This window comes from Sander lucioperca, chromosome 13, assembly GCF_008315115.2.
Source record: "Sander lucioperca isolate FBNREF2018 chromosome 13, SLUC_FBN_1.2, whole genome shotgun sequence".
Taxonomy (NCBI): Eukaryota; Metazoa; Chordata; class Actinopteri; order Perciformes; family Percidae; genus Sander; species Sander lucioperca.
This window is the reverse complement of record NC_050185.1, coordinates 244419-262901: the sequence shown is the minus strand read 5'-3', so window position 1 is coordinate 262901 and position 18483 is coordinate 244419. Positions and strand designations below refer to the sequence as shown.

At 41.6% G+C, this 18483-nt stretch overlaps 1 protein-coding gene across 2 annotated transcripts in view; it reads right to left on the bottom strand.

Moving 5' to 3' along the window:
- The window catches only part of cblb (Cbl proto-oncogene B, E3 ubiquitin protein ligase), a 104936-nt gene that overhangs the window by 18342 nt on the left and 68111 nt on the right, over positions 1-18483 (bottom strand). For both annotated transcript variants that reach the window (XM_031311099.2, XM_031311100.2), the window contains exons 7-11: positions 14194-14331; positions 13042-13129; positions 6388-6519; positions 1763-1963; positions 50-244 (exon numbers count right to left, since the gene is read on the bottom strand). In XM_031311099.2, coding sequence (XP_031166959.1) covers positions 50-244; positions 1763-1963; positions 6388-6519; positions 13042-13129; positions 14194-14331 — 754 coding nt within the window. The remainder of the gene's footprint in view (positions 1-49; positions 245-1762; positions 1964-6387; positions 6520-13041; positions 13130-14193; positions 14332-18483) is intronic.

The following is an 18483-nucleotide window of genomic DNA, read 5'->3' as shown; positions in this document are numbered from 1 at the left end:
TTGCTTTTATATAAAAAATGTTTAAAATCTGGGGAATGCTGTGACTGACCTTCGGGGAGCCGGTGGGACTGGCAGATGGGGAGCGAATGGCGCCTTTCTGGATGAGGTCGAGTCGTGGTGGGACGGGGGGAAGGCCGAGGTGCTGGACGCAGTGGCTGGGGTCTCCTCCGTGGACCTTTCTGTGTTGGCTGACCGGTGAAGAGCTGGGAGACACCATGGGCGAGTTCTGACGCTCTGCACAGTGCTGAGAGGAAAGTAAATAATATAAGGGGTGTTTAGTCATTTATGACCAGCTGTTGTGCTGATAAGGCGTTTTGAGAGAGTAAATAATATGTTTTTATTTATCAAATTGCTAAAAGTAAAATTATGGACCTAAGTAAAAAGATAAAAGTAAAAATCCTACATTTGTACTTCTACAATTTAAAAATAAGTTATTTATTAAATTTTTTATTAAACTTCAAAATGCTCTTAAATTTAAAGCAACATTATGCAACTATTTTACCTTTAAATAACAGCTTAAAAATTATTTTGATGCTATGGCACTACTACTTATAGCATCTACTGACTTGTAATTGGGAAAATGGTGCGTCTGTCATTCCCACTCTCCCTCTCGCCCCGATCTCCTGTTCTCACAAAATTTGGCAAGCGGCTACAATTTCAGACGCTCTACAGCACTATCAGTCATTTGAAAATTATGTAAATGTTTGCTGGGTTGCCCTCTGCTGTTGCTGTCCTCCCTGGAAAGAGGGGGGGTGTACAGCTGTCCATATTTACGACAGCGATAGTGAAGAGCACTCTGAAACTGTAGGGGCGCCAAATTGCAAAAAATACCAATTCTACGCAATGTACGTAATGTTTAACAGAGCTCCAGATGTGTCCCAAAGATTATATATATGAGATGTTGAACATTAATATATATTAGCAATCAACTATTTGCTATGTAAAGATATATTGGAGTAATGGCGTCCTGAGCAGGAAAAGAAGGCACACTCCCTCTTTGTGTGTTCTAATTTGTGTGGTTTTATTATGCCGTGTTTCCACAGCAAAAGTTGTGGATAGTACCTGATAGACCTTTTTGTTAAAGACTAAAATCTTTTATGTTTAACATTAAACAGCCCCAAAATCACCATCACCAAACCCACCAGACTCCATTTAAATAAACAGTAATTGTATCATCGTAAAACACACTTTATTCAAGTAAAACAGAAACAAAATAAAATAATCCAAAGCCGTCTTGGTTCATCTTTCCACTGTTCCAACAATCACCACTCTGGTTTGGTTGAAATAAACCCTTAATCTTGTCAGTTTGGCAATAGTGGTTTCGTGTTCAACAAAAAGGATCTTACTCTTTAACAAAAAGGTCTATCTCTGTAGGGATCCTTTCTATTTGGTTGTCAGACACTTAGAATATTAATCTGAGCATGTCAGCGGCAAAAACAGAACTTTTAGTGGACGCTAACTGAAGTTGAACATTTGTCCTATAGGGTTACATTGCTGCCCGGTTTGCGGCTGCCCAGTTACAGCATTCTCGCTCAATACTGGACCAATTTCAATGATTTTTGTTACTTAGACACCAACGCATGAGGGAAAAGGGTCCAGGTGAAAAATACCAAAATTACACTTTAAGTGTAATTCTTAGAATAAATAAATATGCCCCGGACTTTCCCCTGTATTACAAACAACTTAAAGAAAAGGCAAATCTAATTTCTTTAAGCCCTACGTATCAATAGATCAACTACCAGCTAGTACGAAAAGTCTTCACCTTCCTGATGTTGGCCAGTCCGTTCATGGCCAGGCAGTCCTCTCGGTCTTCCTCATCATCCAGCTCCAGCATGGGGCAGCTGTGCTGGTCCAGGAAGAAGCACTTGGTGCCCTCATTTCGTGGGTCAAAGGGATCGACAATTATGGGCTCTGTGCCTTTGATCTCACAACGACAAAATGGACAACCCTGACCATCCGATTCCTGGAACAGATAAGGGAAAGAGTTTGCACATAACAGGATATTTCTTGCAAACACACACAGATATACACAGACACAGGTGCGATGGTTGCATGTGTAACGCCATAGACGTTTTTAAATCTAATGATCAGATGAGCATGGCTTTGTTGCGGTTGAATTTTGGGAACATGAGGAATCACTTGGGTCAAGTCAAGCAGGAAAGCTGTTCCTGTACACAGCTGGGACACACATGGTTAAGTTTATGCTCTGCACTCCTGCCCTATGTTTTACTCTTATTTCCCTGATTCATGAAAGGACTCTGGCAAAGTTGACTGGACACGTTTGTGTAGATCCTCTCGAGGGAAAACTGTTTTGAAACTTTACAACATTATTTGGCCATATTCCACATGGCTTCCCCTCTCAAACAGGGGTCATAAATAAGAGGATAAAAGAGGTTTTGGTTTTCAGTGCATCTGTCTCCATTGACAGTCAGGGGCTACAATCAAAGGCAGGCAATATTTACTGAGAACAAAGCTGCATTTGTGGTGGCCATATGGTTAGCGACTTGGCGGGGGACACACCAAAGGCATGTTTGAAATGTAATCCTAATCAGAGTGGGAGGAGAAGGGAAGGAGTGGGAGGTTAAAAGGAAGGGAACTTAGACGGAGGAGAATATGGTGTGATGGTCATAGACATTGAAGAAACCATACTGCAACAGACACAACTGAAGTGACAAATTAAAACAAGCTGCTCCTGAACTTCTGTCATAGTGAAGGGGAAAATCCTCTTTAGCTTCACTTCTACTCTGAAATAGACAGAACATGTCCCTTTTGTTCAAAAAACGGGTGTGAATATACTCACCCTTCCCACATTGATTTAGTGACTTTCACATGTCTAAACGTCTAGGTTAAAACTGGGCAAAACTGGTTGAGGAGTGCAGATTTTTAGATTTAGATTTTTAACCGTTGTTTCAACAGCATTTAAATGGACTGCACTTAAATCACTATGTGACAATTTAAAGTAGGTCATCATAACAAGTTAAAATACATTCAATTAAGTACTATCTTATGGAACTTTGACATCTATCTCTAACACTTAAACCAGCATTAATTGATTGTTGTTGGTCACTTGGAGCTGTAAACACAACAGTGACATATTATTACTTTATAAAGTTGATATTTTAAATGTGTTAGCTTCTTTTTTGTACATAGTCATTTTATCCATTATTAAAATAAAGATATTGATTTGAGCAGCTTTCAACATCATCCAAATTTTAGGATGGATTAAGCAGTTTTAGCCCATATAAGTCACCAAATAAAAAAAATAATTAAGTTCAGAGTCAAACATACTGTCTCTGTTTGCATCACTCTAGACAATGTTGACTTTGCACTTTGTGAAAAGAACTAGTTACTACTTGCCAATTATCTTCATACAATCATTAGTTACACAAACCTTATAATCTAATGAAACCTACAGTCTGGTAAATAGAAGACACAGAAAAGCCCCTGTAAATCACTCAGTGAGTCCTCGCTGCATTGATTTAGGAGAAAAGTAATAGCTAGAACAAGGGAACCCTCTCATGTGGAGGATGTGGAATTTACATAGATCATCAGCCAGCTGTGAGTGAGGAGTGTATGTCTCATCCACCGGAGCTGACTAATATACAGAGTGAGAGGAAAGATGTAGGGAACCACCACTGAGTCAATGACCTGTGCTGGTTAGGAGGGTTCCCCCTCTCTCTGACTCACAATTTTATTAATGTGGAGGAAAATACTTCATTACTGAAGCACACACACACACACACACACACACACACACACACACTTACATACGTCACTTAATCACTGACTGAGGTTGCGGAGGACGCAGGGTTACGTTGAGTTGTCATAACAGGAAGTATGACAAACAAACACTAGTAATGTGGGTGCTGCCAAGTCCCACGGTTAACAGAGCACAGGACTGAGCTCTGGAAAGACTGTGCTCATTTACTAAACCTACAGCTATGTTCAGAGTAAAAACACCCCAAAAATCTTCCCAGCTTTGTAGGCATGACAATGAACCTCTTAAGAAGAGTAGCAAACCAAACACTCGTGTGTGTGCTCCAAAAGCTGCTCAAACACTTAAGTCAGGCTTTTCCAAGACATTTCATGTCAAGGACCCTTAAAATTACATGTGGACTGTGGACCATAGATCCCCATTTAATAAATGCTTTGCAGCCCATGTAGGAATTTATTAATTATTTGTTGTGATAATTGTGAACAAAAACAATAAATCTGGGGCAAGATATCTCCAAAATGTTTTGGCATAATTTGAGTTTATGTTAGTTTTTTGGAAGATTGCAAAACCTCTTTAAAATACCACTGAGGATGACTTCCTGCCTGTGTCAGTAAGCACAGACTGACTGCATTACCACAGAAGCTACTGAAGAGACTTTCAAAAGACACTTCATCTTTAACATCACTTTGGTAAGCGTAAACATAAAAAGCAATGAATTTGAATACGTTTTATTGGTATAACGTGTTTCATTGCTCATTTAAAAATTAACTCCTCCGTCTAACACAATGCAAACCAAAGGCTAATGATAAATGGAAACTATTATAGCGCTGACTGACTAAAAAACAAAGAGCACTCAAATTCATGTGTAAAACCTTGACTCATTGTCCTCTGAAACATCTTCCATGTCCTCCCTCGCAAAAGCTCCACTGCCAAAGATTTAAAGTAGATGTTTGAAAAGCAGTGTTGAGATATGGTCTGCTTGTGTGGTCTGTTGGTCTCTTTTTGAAACTATTCCAAAACAGAATGACTCCAGCAATTTTACCTGCAGAAAGTTCAATGATTCTATACATATTCAACACCAACAAGAAGATTCAAAATGAGGCCTAATTCTGCTGTCCATGAGAATTAGAACAAATGCACTTTCAGCCATCTCAAAATAACATGGATACAGAATTGTGATTGCAAGACAGATTTTTGGGCTTGTGTCCAGGACTGCAGAGAGAAGGTGTGTGTTTGTGTGTCCCTGCCAGATATCAATAACATCAGAGTCAGTGCAGCCATTTCTGTGACTCTAACTTAGATGTACCATGCAAAGGAGAGAGGGGGGAGAAGGGAGTCTCTGGACGCAACTCATTAGGACAAAGTAATTACAAACACTCTTTGCTAGAACAGTGTCTGATGCACAAATGAGTGCACAAACACAACAGACACAGCAGTGCAGGACAGTGTGCATTGGGACACATTAGAAAAAAATTGCACACAGCAGGAAGCAGAAAAACACAGAAACACTAGAATATACTGTGTATACACACACTCAGTTTTCACTTCCGCTACTGACTGATAAGTGGAAATTTGATTAGGACAGATGGAAGGACACCGCGGGGAAGTGAGAGACGAAGGGAGTTATTTTTTAAGCTGCTTCTATTATTCAGTAGTCTTTTCTCAACTGCATATTTTCTGGATATTTCGATTATATATATATATATATGCAGCGGCGTTAACGCAAACCCATTTTAACAGCGTCAATTTTTTTATCGCGACATTAACGTTCTTTTTGGCATAGCAAACTGTAGTTTTTTTCACATGCTGTTGCAACAGCTAGTAACGTTAGAAAAACTACAACACCACACCAGATCTAGCTAGACCGGAAACAAAACAACAGACACGCCGCACACACTTGTTTGGGCTTGCAAGCCAGCCAAAGAGTAGCTAGTAGGCTAACGTTACGTTTTGAGTGGATGGCGAGTGTGAGACGCCGAAATGGATGCCAATAAGATTCTGAATGGAAAGTTTACTTTTAAAAAGTTGCCAAATGGTTCCATTGACAAGACCAAAGTGATCTGTGCGTTTTGTCGTTGTGAACTGAGCTATCATGCACGTCCAGTCTGAAATACCACTTGATGGCCAAGCACACAGCTGATGCCAATTCTCCGCCCCCTCGTCAAAGCCAGGCGACAAAAGCACAAAGCAAGCCGATCCACTTTTCCATGTTGATAAGAGCATTAAAATGAGAAAAAATTATTGAACAAAAAGAAATCTAGGGACATTTAGAATAGATAAAAATGTGCGATTAATTGCGAGTTAACTATGACACATATTTTAATCGTTTGACAGCACTAATATATATATATATATATATATATATATATTTTAATCTTCAAATCAGATTAATTCCCACATGTAAATCTAAAATTTGCAATGTTGAATGGTTTAAAATGTTCAGAACTCACATGTGACGTTTTATGTTTTTATGTTTTTCTGTAAAACTGAACAGTATATTGCAAATAGATGCAATGCATCATCAGAGATGATGTGATGATGAAAATGTACCATTAACTGATTAACTGAAAATGTCTCCTGTACATGTGTAATGGCAAAAACAATCCATCTGTGGCCAAAGCCACAGATGTACGCCTTTGCTTGAATATATGCAGTATTGTTCATTACAATACCTGCCAGGCTGTAAGACAGGAAGTACACATAAGGTGACCGCAGGGTTCGATCTTGACATCTTTGTCGTTCTCTGCACAGATCTTACAAAGCTGGAAGGTGGAGCCCATTTCACAGTACAGCTCATACTGCTCCTGTTGAGGCAGAGCAAACTCCTGTTAGTCATCAAATTATGCATGTCGCAAACTATACAAGAGAACAGACACAAAAATATACAGACACACAAATACAGTATACATACACACACACACACTTACATACGTCACTTAATCACTTTTTTTTTTTAAAGATTTTTTTTGGGGCTTTTCCACCTTTAATCGATGGTGAGAAGCTAGGTGAGAAAGGGGAGAGAGAGGGGGAATACATGCAGGAAATCGTCACAGGCCGGACTCGAACCCTGGACCTCTGCATTGAGGCATAAGCCTCGAAGTATATGTGCACCTGCTCTACCCACTGAGCCAACCCGGCCACCCTATTGTTACATTTTAAGATGGTTTCCAGGACTTCCCATCACAAATGCAGAACCAAGGCCATAATCACATATTAAACATTGGGGAGAAAGGAGGGGATTCCCTCCAGGGACTTTGAGAAACTTATCAGCTAAACTGACCCACCGTGTTGCACCTCCATGTTTCTACAGTAGTAGTTTTTTTTACGTTACTTGAAGGCCACCGTAGGTCCTACTACGAAGGGGGAAGAGGTATTCAGTTGGTTGCAATTTGCAACCTCACTGCTGCATGCCACTTAATCCTACGCACTGGCCCTGTAATGTTACTGTCACTGTTATGACCAAAGACTTTAAATTATAAATGTTTAATGTACTTCTTTGAGCTGTCACCACAACAGTGTATGGAGTTAACCTCCATACATCATCTGCAGCAGTGTGTGGATAATATAAGAAACTTCCATAGAAATACAGCAATGGAACCAGCTGGTAATATTCATATTTTTAAGCTCATGTAACAGAGTTACAAATGTAGTGTATTGTAGGGCTGTCCTCGACTAAAGAAATTCTTAGTCGACTAACACATATGATTTTGTCGATTAATCGATTCGTTGATGTAATCGACAGAGCTGTGCTCTTTGAGAGGTGGTTAAGACTAGAAAAGCACAATATAAAATGTAGTTAATTAACCATCAGTAAAACTGACTTTCTCCACAATTAATCCTGCAAAAGCACCACTTTAAATCTTGTGTTTACCAGAAATGTGCCCATAAGTTTCTTGGAAATGAGTAATTAAGCATGAATAAGCATAAAAAATGACTTATCAACTAAAGAAATCTTAGTCGACTAAGACCAAAACGACCGATTAGTCGACTAAGAGGTGGCAGCCCTAGTGTATTGTTATATATAATTTTCGCCAAAAATGAACAGCCTTGTTTAATAGTTGTGAATGGAGCCACCTTTGGTACTACAGATATGCTGCGTGTAGTGTCGCGTTACTTCCCTACCCGATCAGAGAAGCTGTATACTTTTGATCGGGTAGGTTCAGTGTACAAAGTACTTCAACCAGTATATCAGTTTTCTAAAAGTAAACTGCCTCTCCGGGAACCATCACCTTATCGTGGTGGAGAGGTTTGTGTGTCCCTATGAACCTGAGGGCTGTGTTGTCTGGAGCTTTGTGCTCCTGGTAGGGTCTCCCAAGGCAAAGTGGTCTCAGGTGAGGGGCCAGACAAAGAATGGTTCAAAAACCCAATGAAAAAACGAGGTAGAGATGATGTGACCCTGCCTGGAGGAAGCCTGGGGCCCCCGTCTGGAGCCAGGCCCAGATGGAGGGCCTGACTGTTGTTTGTGCGTATGCACCAAACAAGAGTTCGGAGTATTCGGCCTTCTTGGAGACCTTGAATGGAGTCCTGTATGGGGCTCCAGTGGGGGACTCCATAGTTCTGCTGGGGGACTTCAACGCGCACGTGGGCAATGATGGAGACACATGGAGAGGCGTGATTGGGAGGAACGGCCTCCCTGATCTAAACCAGAGTGGTTGTTTGTTATTGGATTTCTGTGCTAGTCATGGATTGTCTATAACGAACACCATGTTCGAACATAGGGATGCTCATAAGTGTACTTGGTACCAGAGCACCCTAGGCCAAAGGTCAATGATCGATTTTATAATCGTTTCATCTGATCTGAGGCCGTATGTTTTGGACACTCGGGTGAAGAGAGGGGCAGAGCTGTCAACTGATCACCATCTGGTGGTGAGTTGGGTCAGAGGGTGGGGGAAGACTCTGGACAGACCTGGTAAACCCAAACGGGTAGTGCGGGTGAATTGGGAACGTCTGGAGGAGGCCCCTGTCCGACAGACTTTCAACTCACACCTCCGGCGGAGCTTTTCGTGCATCCCTGTGGAGGCTGGGGGCATTGAACCCGAGTGGACAATGTTCAAAGTTTCCATTGCTGAAGCTGCAGCGGGGAGCTGTGGTCTTATGGTCTTAGGTGCCTCAAGGGGCGGTAACCCACGAACACCGTGGTGGACACCGGTGGTCAGGGAAGCCGTCCGACTGAAGAAGGAGTCTTTCCGGGATATGTTATCCCAGAGGACTCTGGAGGTAGTTGCAAGGTACCGAAGGGCCCGAAGGGCTGCAGCCTCTGCCGTGAAAGAGGCAAAGCAGCGGGTGTGGGAAAAGTTCGGAGAAGACATGGAGAAGGACTTTCGGTCGGCACCAAGGTGCTTCTGGAAAACCGTTCGCCACCTCAGGAGGGGGAAGCGGGGAACCATCCAAGCTGTGTACAGTAAGGATGGGACGCTGTTGACCTCAACTGAGGAAGTAATAGGGCGGTGGAAGGAGCACTTTGAGGAACTCCTAAATCCGACTAATACGCCCTCTATGGTAGAGGCAGAGCTGAAGGATGATGGGGGATTGTCGTCAATTTCCCTGGTGGAAGTTGCTGAGGTAGTTAAACAACTCCACAGTGGCAAAGCCCCAGGGATTGATGAGATCCGTCCAGAAATGCTTAAAGCTCTGGGTGTGGAGGGGTTGTCTTGGTTGACACGCCTCTTCAACATTGCGTGGAAGTCGGGGACGGTGCCTAAGGAGTGGCAGACCGGGGTGGTGGTTCCCCTTTTCAAAAAGGGGGACCAGAGGGTGTGTGCCAATTACAGGGGTATCACACTTCTCAGCCTCCCCGGTAAAGTCTACTCCAAGGTGCTGGAAAGGAGGGTTCGGTCGATAGTCGAACCTCAGGTTGAAGAGGAACAATGCGGATTAAGTCCTGGTCGTGGAACAACGGACCAGATCTTTACTCTTGCAAGGATCCTGGAGGGAGCCTGGGAGTATGCCCAACCGGTCTACATGTGCTTTGTGGATCTGGAGAAGGCGTATGACCGGGTTCCCCGGGAGATACTGTGGGAGGTGCTGCGGGAGTATGGGGTGAGGGGGTCCCTTCTCAGGGCCATCCAATCTCTGTACGACCAAAGCGAGCGCTGTGTCTGGGTTCTCGGCAGTAAGTCGGACTCGTTTCAGGTGAGGGTTGGCCTCCGCCAGGGCTGCGCTTTGTCACCAATCCTGTTTGTAGTATTTATGGACAGGATATCGAGGCGTAGTCGGGGTGGAGAGGGGTTGCAGTTTGGTGAGCTGGGGATCTCATCGCTGCTTTTTGCGGATGATGTGGTCCTGATGGCATCATCGGCCTATGACCTCCAACACTCACTGGATTGGTTCGCAGCCGAGTGTGAAGCGGCTGGGATGAGGATCAGCACCTCTAAATCGGAGGCCATGGTTCTTAGCAGGAAACCGATGGAGTGCCTTCTCCAGGTAGGGAATGAGTCCTTACCCCAAGTGAAGGAGTTCAAGTACCTTGGGGTCTTGTTCGTGAGTGAGGGGACAATCGAGCGGGAGATTGGTCGGAGAATCGGCGCAGCGGGTGCGGTATTACATTCAATTTATCGCACCATTGTGACGAAAAGAGAGCTGAGCCAGAAGGCAAAGCTCTCAATCTACCGGTCAGTTTTCGTTCCTACCCTCACCTATGGTCATGAAGGCTGGGTCATGACCGAAAGAACAAGATCCAGGGTATAAGCGGCCGAAATGGGTTTCCTCAGGAGGGTGGCTGGCGTCTCCCTTGAGATAGGGTGAGAAGCTCAGTCATCCGTGAGGAGCTCGGAGTAGAGCCGCTGCTCCTTCGCCGCTGCTCCTTCCCAGTTGAGGTGGTTCGGGCATCTGGTAAGGATGCCCCCTGGGCGCCTCCCTAGGGAGGTGTTCCAGGCACGTCCAGCTGGGAGGAGGCCTCGGGGAAGACCCAGGACTAGGTGGAGGGATTATATCTCCAACCTGGCCTGGGAACGCCTCGGGATCCCCCAGTCGGAGCTGGTTAATGTGGCTCGGGAAAGGGAAGTTTGGGGTCCCCTGCTGGAGCTGCTACCCCCGCGACCCGATACCGGATAAGCGGACGAAGATGGATGGATGGATGGATGGATAAAAGTAAATTGATGTTTAGGTTGATAACTTCGATGTCGATCTCATGTGTTATATTATTCCCATGCACTGTAACGATCATACTGCATTTTGCATTGTTTGACAGAAAGTTTGTTAATGTTTCTTTTTGACCGTGAGTTTCTGTGTACTGAGGCTAACATGGCTAGCCGTAAACTCCGCTAGTCATGTCCATACATTGGAAGCAATATTACTCAGTGTCTATCATATGTTTTATGTTTAATCTCAGTACAGTTTCGGTATATATGTATGAGACAACAGTGTATGTTAAGCGAGTATTCCCGAACGTTAACTAGTTGTCGTTCCATGTGTGTTAACATTCTGTCTGGCTTGCTAGCAAGCACTGATAGTGTACAATGGGATATTGACGTAGTACATGTAGCCTATGTAATGCAATACATTCTTTATATTTTGCTTGTGCAGATGCTGTAAATGTGTACACCAAAGCCTGAAGACAGTGTTCTGATTTGTTTTCCAAAGGTATGTGGCCCCATAATGTAATTAGGTTTTAATGAAGTGCTGTAACTTTATGCACTTAGGCTGCAGTTATGCCATTCTATATGAGAAGTTTAAAAGTTATGATTCAGATGATAGTTTTGTATGCATTTTCTATTGCTGAAAGAGTGATTGGCAGAGAAGCTGTATACTTTTGATCGGATGCTGTAAATGTGTACACCAAAGCCTGAAGACAGTGTTCTGATTTGTTTTCCAAAGGAAAAAAAAAGAACGAAGAAAAATTCAACATTTCGCCTCTGTTCCCCTGATGCTTGACCATCGTTTACACACACCTTCTTTTGTGTTTTTCCAAAGAAAAGCCTAATGTCACTTCATGGTTATTGTTATGACGTCAAACACAGGCGAGTCATGGCTATACCGGATCCTAGTTTTGTTGAGACTGTGAATTTCTGGTGATAGATTGAGTGACAGCTAGAAGCTCGCATCAGTTGTTTACTTCTATTAGTAACTAACCACTCACTCCAGCATCACCTCACTGTTCAGCTTTTAAATATTACAAAATCAAGGTCACAGATTATGTAACCTTCACAGTCTCAACAAAACTAGTATCTGGTCTAGCTGTGACCCAAACAAGCGGACATTTTCTCTCCTTTTAAACCACATTTGGAAAATCAGTGGGTTCTGTAAATATCTATGGTTCTCATTGAATGCATTGAAGGTTCACCGTTGCGCTGGAAATTAATGTTGATTGGTGCCTAATTTTATGCACATTATAAGAGCATTAAAATAGTAGAAATCTATACACATATTTGATGTTGTACCCCTCAAAATGTATTGTGATTCAACAGAGTCTCACGGCAGTTCATGTAAATGTCACGTTATTTTTAATCTATTCATTCGTGTTCACAGGGACATTTTTCTCGTTTTTTACGTGTAAATGTCACGTTATTTTCTCGGGGAAAGGACGCTGGGAGACGGCTGGGAGACGGCCAAAAATGATGCTCTATAAGTTGGGAGGCGGCCGCGAGGCGGCCCGCTGGGTACGCGCCACAATAAACGCCAGGAGACGGCTGGGATACGCCCGAAAATGACGCTCTATAAGCTGCAAGGTGGTTGCGAGGCGGCCGCAATAACGGGATGGCGGAGGCTGGGTTTTGGAGAAACCCGACGGGGAAAGGGCGCCTTACACGCCGGGAGACGGTCGTGGGGGACGCGCCACAATGCCACGCCAATGATCCCCGCTCGCCTGGGTGAAAGTCCTGTGTTGTTTGACCCATCCACCACCCCGACCAACCTCCGTACGCAGATTTTCGGCTTTTTATACTACTCCCTACCATTTTCGTGCTGCGGCCACGAAATATGCTTCCCATTGAAACACATTACTTCACATTTTCGTGCTGGCCACCACGTAAAAAACGAGAAAAACGTCCCCATGAACACGAATCAATAGATTAAAATAACGTCACATTTACACGAACTGCCATGAGACCGGGCTGTGCTGTGTGATTATGCTGTGTGATTAAGTTTTAGCCTCACAAAAATCTTTTTCTGAGACAAAAAGTCATTAAGATTATAGACGATTGCTTCATTTCAAAACAAATTTCATGTCCCTTTTTTTAAACACTCCCGCAGTTCACTGAGTGGTCTGCATCATATTCGGTGACACTTAAATGTCATAAGGAAGCCGAGCTTAGTCTCAGTGGGAACCATGAACATTACTCTGCTTATCCAGATAAAGCATGTTTTCAGACCCACACACACACACCCACTTGTGTCACTTTGATGTGATCTTGAGGCGTTGGCTCACATAAACCAGTGAGGTCAGGATTGTAGCTGCGACCATCAGGGAACAAGTAGCTGTGGATTAAATAACACACAAAAGTTACAAGATATGTAATAAAAATATTCTGATCAAAGTCATGTTTTGTTCGTCAAGTATGCATTTCACTAACTGCAGTAATAGGGTTTTGATTTTACATATTATATCTATGGTATTAACCCATAACTATTCCATATTTATACACATAAACATGTTCCATATTTATGGGTGCACAAATAGATGAAACAAAATGACTTACAATGAGTAGTAGTAGAACAATAAGCAGCAATATGAGCACTTGTAGTAATAGTTTTACAAAGTGCTTTCCAGAGATTAATTAATCCTGATTTCTTATTGACAAAAATATCAGTCATGAGCAGATGTTAAATTTAAAACATATGAGTTAGTAATATCTCTCTCTGCATGGAATAAAAAGTACAACAAAGCCATCAGCTATTATAACAGAACTGAGCAGAAACTCTTTTCCAATTAAAGTCAATTTTTCAAATTGATTCAGGAGATACAAGCCTGGGCTTAACCATGATTGACTTTTGAAAGAGTGACTGATGGGAACTGATGGGTCTCCCTGCTTGATCAAAAACAGAGGCACTTCAAACAACATTCCCCCTCCTCCCCCCACTCTCCGGCTACAGTGGACAAAGACACAGCACACCTTGAACAGCATCAGGCAGCTGCGATTGATGGCTGAGGGAAGTGAAGTGCCACACACTTAATGGAAGGAAGCATGTTTGATTTGTCTAGGGGCCTGTTAGATTATCAGGTATGATAGGAACAGATGGCTACACAGAAATACTTGAGGCTCAAAGACATCCTCTTGTCCATCTGAGACAGAAAAATATGTTTCATCTAGGAAGTGGCTTCCAGAAAAGAGCCTTCCAGAGGCACCCCACTCTGGTCTGCTGAGATACATTTAAAGATTATGCTAAGTAGATGTGAGTGATTGAGACACAGCTGATCATTACTCATTTGAATACAGCGGAGACAGTACACAGTGGAGAGTTTAGCACAACTGATCAATATACAAACAGAGAGTGAGCTAGAGAGGCAGAAAGTGTATATGAGTGCGTGATAGGTAACATACAAGCCCTCTCTGTAGCCATCAATGAGGGCCTGGAACAGTGGTTTGTTGTGGGGGATGGTCTGTAGTATGTTGCCATCATTGGTCACATAGCCGATGGCCCACTGGCCCAGTCGTGTACAACTCAGTCTGAAGATGTAACTGTTAGAGATGGACAGAGGACAGAGTGCATGGTTCACACTAACAAGCTGCAAAACAAAACAGTATATATATAGTGTATAACAGACTTCACTTATAATATATAAATTCTAATATATAACTTGTGTATAATTCAAAGTTGTGTTTTTAAATAAATGTAAAAACTATAACATCCTAATCGAACTTTGACTAGTCATGAATTAATCAGGATCAGAATCAGAATCAGAAATACTTTAATAATCCCAGGGGGAAATTATTAACATACGTTTATTAACTTTTAGCTGAATCATATCATTATATGATTATAATCAAGATAAGATCTTATTTGTGTCTTGTATATCTCACTGTCACACTTTTGTGGATTGGATATTTTTTGATGTATGCATTTTAATGTAAAGCACATTGACTTTACCTGCAATAAAATGTGCTATAGAAATAAAATGTCTTCGCTTTGCAAAGGGCACTCTTCTCAAAGACTTAAAAGCAAAAACATCAGGTCTAAATGGGATTCAAAATGTTTTATCATAAGTATACACAACACTTCATGTTAACCCTAACCCTCTATGAACGTTAAAGTTAGCAATGGAGTTCCACAAGGCTCTGTGCTTGGACCAATTGGATTCACTTTATATATATGTTCCCTCTAGGCAATATTATTAGGAAACACTATAAACTTTCACTGTTATGCAGATGATGCCCAATTATATCTATTGATCAAGCCAAAAGAAACCAATCAGTTAGTTAAACTTCAAACATGCATTAATGACAAAAAAACCTAGAGGACCTACAATTTCTTAATGTTAAACTCAGACAAAACTGAAGTTATTGTACTTGGCCCCAAACACCTCCAAGGCTTATTATCAAAAGATATAGCTAATCTGGATGGTGTTGCCATGGTCTCCAGCACCACTGTAAGGAATATTTGCATTGTCTTTGATCAGGATTAGAATGCTGCAGCACGTGTACTGATAAGAACTAGGATAGAGATCATATTTCTCCTGTATTAGCTTCTCTGCACTGGGTCCCTGTAAAATCCAGAATTTAATTTAAAATCCTTCTCCTGACCTACAAAGCTCTTTATGGTCAGGTACCATCATATCTTAAAGAGCTCATAGTACTATATTGCCCCACTAAAGCACTGTGCTTCCAGAATGCATAGTTACTTGTGGTTCCTAGAGTCTTCAAAAGAATAGAATGGGAGCCAGAGCCTTCAGCTACCAGGCTCCTCTCCTCTGGAACCAGCTCCCAGTTTTGGTTTGGGAGGCACCATCTCCACATTTATGAATAAGCTTCAAACTGTCCTCTTTGATAAAGCTTATAGTTAGGGCTAGGCCTTCAACCAAAAATCTAAATAGGTACACATCAAATACATTTTTACCAAAGATGGTTTCTGTCATTTTAGGTAGTTCTTATCACGCTGATGTTTGTTAAGTGTTCATTCTTGAGATAAGTTTGTTTTTTTATTAGCTATTTGATGCTGTAAAAGTGGGGTGAAACGTCATGATTGACAGCTTTGATTGACTTGCGATTGGTTGGGCGGATGTATGGGCGGGACTTTGATACCACAGATGCATCGCCTGATCACTACTGCGCAGACTCTGGCTCTAAAATTACAAGATGGCAGTACCCGTATCCAGGCAGAAATCACAGGGGGGACCGGACGTACCCCATCTGAGGGTTGTCCCCTCCCTTAAATTATCAATAAAACCATGATGTATTGTAAATATAGTGATATATACTTAAAATAATTGTGTAAGACGTAAAACAATACAAATGCAACAGGGGCAACAAAACACATTTTAAGTTTAGAATTATTTTTATAAAGTTACCTAGTTTTTTTAATAGCTTGTTAGATAGAAAGTTATCCACTACAACACAGCGATGTGAACTGATATTAGGCTACGTTGTGTTGGGGTTTGCTCTATATGATGTTAAGTGGCAGATCAGTGGGCTTGCTACAACTGAATATCTAATTAAGAGACGTTCTCTGTCCCAGACGAAATCTGATCTTTATGTTGAGGACACAAGATAATTTATTAATTATAATATGACCGCATGGTGAACCTATGAATCTAACTCAGATTTAAACAACTATGGCTTTGTGTTGTTGGCCAGAGAAAAGAAAAACAGACATAAGATTTTTCAGTGCACCAAAACGGAGGACAAGGTGACTTACTAATCAACAAGCTATTAAACAAGCTAGGTAACTTTATAATCACTAACATAGCGGACTCATGGAAAAATACATTGGTTATCATAATAAAAAACTAATTTATTAATGACTCTGCATCATCTGTATTAGAGAAAAGAATCACTTCATCCGATGTTTAAAGTAAATAAAAGGCCCTTCCAGCCTACTTACTAGAGTTACCATCATATATAAGTACAATTTTGGCTGTATTATTTGTGTCCCCTTCAGAAATTGCTCTTGGGAAATTTTATGTTTATTGTCCCCCCAACTTTTAGATAAAATCTACGCCCATGCCCGTTTCCTCGACATCCATCTTTATATACAGTCTGTGGTGCAAAGTCATTCTTTAAATAGTCTTTGAAAAAGTAAGTTGTTGTAACTTTAATATTTGCCTTATTTCAGGAAGGACATTTTCTTTAGTCTTATTTTCTTTAGTCTTTGGGATAATTTCAACAACAGTTATCCCTGTAATTAACGCAAATAGCCTTTTCAAATAGCCTCATGATTCAATTACAAAGACCTAATGTAATCAGTTACACCTGAGTGACCGCTAGAGGGTAGAACAAATGAGATCATTACAACTCATCCGCTTCAGCCAATGAGAAATCAGCCAATAACCAAAACACTATGTTTTATGGTGAAATATGAACTTTCTACCTTTGACTTGTATTTAAAACCACACTGCAACAAACAATGGTGCTTCTGCTGCCTCTTTCAAACTTTTGGTGTTTCCTTGTGCTGAATACAAAGAAAGCAGGTCAGAACAAGAACAATCTGAATGTGAAAAAGATGTGAAAGAAAGACAGGGAGGAGGTATTATGAATGCAGTTCAGTATGAGTACTGGTCTTAGAGCCAGCCTTGACCACAGTATGATCCCACCTTCAACAGCAACAAAGGCCCCAAGCTAAATCAACTGGGCTTTGACTCAAAAGAGACGTGGGAAAAGAAAGTTTGACAGTTTCAGACTGTTTCAATGATGCTAATAAGCTGTGTATCGCCTCTGGTGGGAAGTGCTTTGCTATTGACAGAAAGTCTGCCTGTCTGCATATATGATAATGAAATGCTTTAACAATCACAAATGCAGTCCCACATGCATTACAGTAATCACCACTTTCAGTGTGATAATCATGTTTGGTGTTGTATAACTGAGATATGATCAATATATCCTAATTTGACTTTTAACCAACGTAAGATCTGGCTTATCTGAAGTGCATGCATAGAAGTGTGTGTGTGTGTGTGTGTGTGTGTGTGTGTGTGTGTGTGTGTGTGTGTGTGTGTGTGTGTGTGTGTGTGTTTGAGTATTTTTTTGTGTATCGTGATATATGTAGCGGCTCCTGATATATAACTTCCCTCCCACACACAGCTGTGTGTGTTTGATCTAGTGTTGGTTCATAACTGGTTCATCAGGTAACTGTTGGCCAACTAAAAACAATCCCAGAGTTTTAAATGGCTGTTCAAATATAACTCCATCAAGTGTCCTTAGCGACAGTAGCATAACTCAATCAAGTAATCAGCTACGAAAAGCCACAGGACTAAATCCAGCAATTAAGAAACTACGAAGATTGAACTTCTTTCAAACTGTTAACAGTGCTAAAATACTGTGGGATCCTGTTGCTAAACCTAAAGGTTTGCTTGGAGGGCACCTGAATATTCGCAGTATTGTCCCAAAAAGTGAACAAATTAAACATCTTCTTGCAGATTCTAACTTAGATTTCCTTTGTTTGTCGGAGACATGGCTTCATAAAAACTCCCCATCTTCTGCCCTGTCTATCCATGGCTATAATGCCTTTAGAAAAGATAGAGTAGGGGGACGAGGTGGAGGTTTGTTGTTTTATATTAAAGATCAAATATCATGTAAAGAGATTCATTACTCGGCTGAGAATGACATAGAATGTATTTGTTTAGACGTAACACTGTCACCGCAGATGTGTTTTATTCTCATTGGTGTATATAGACCACCCTC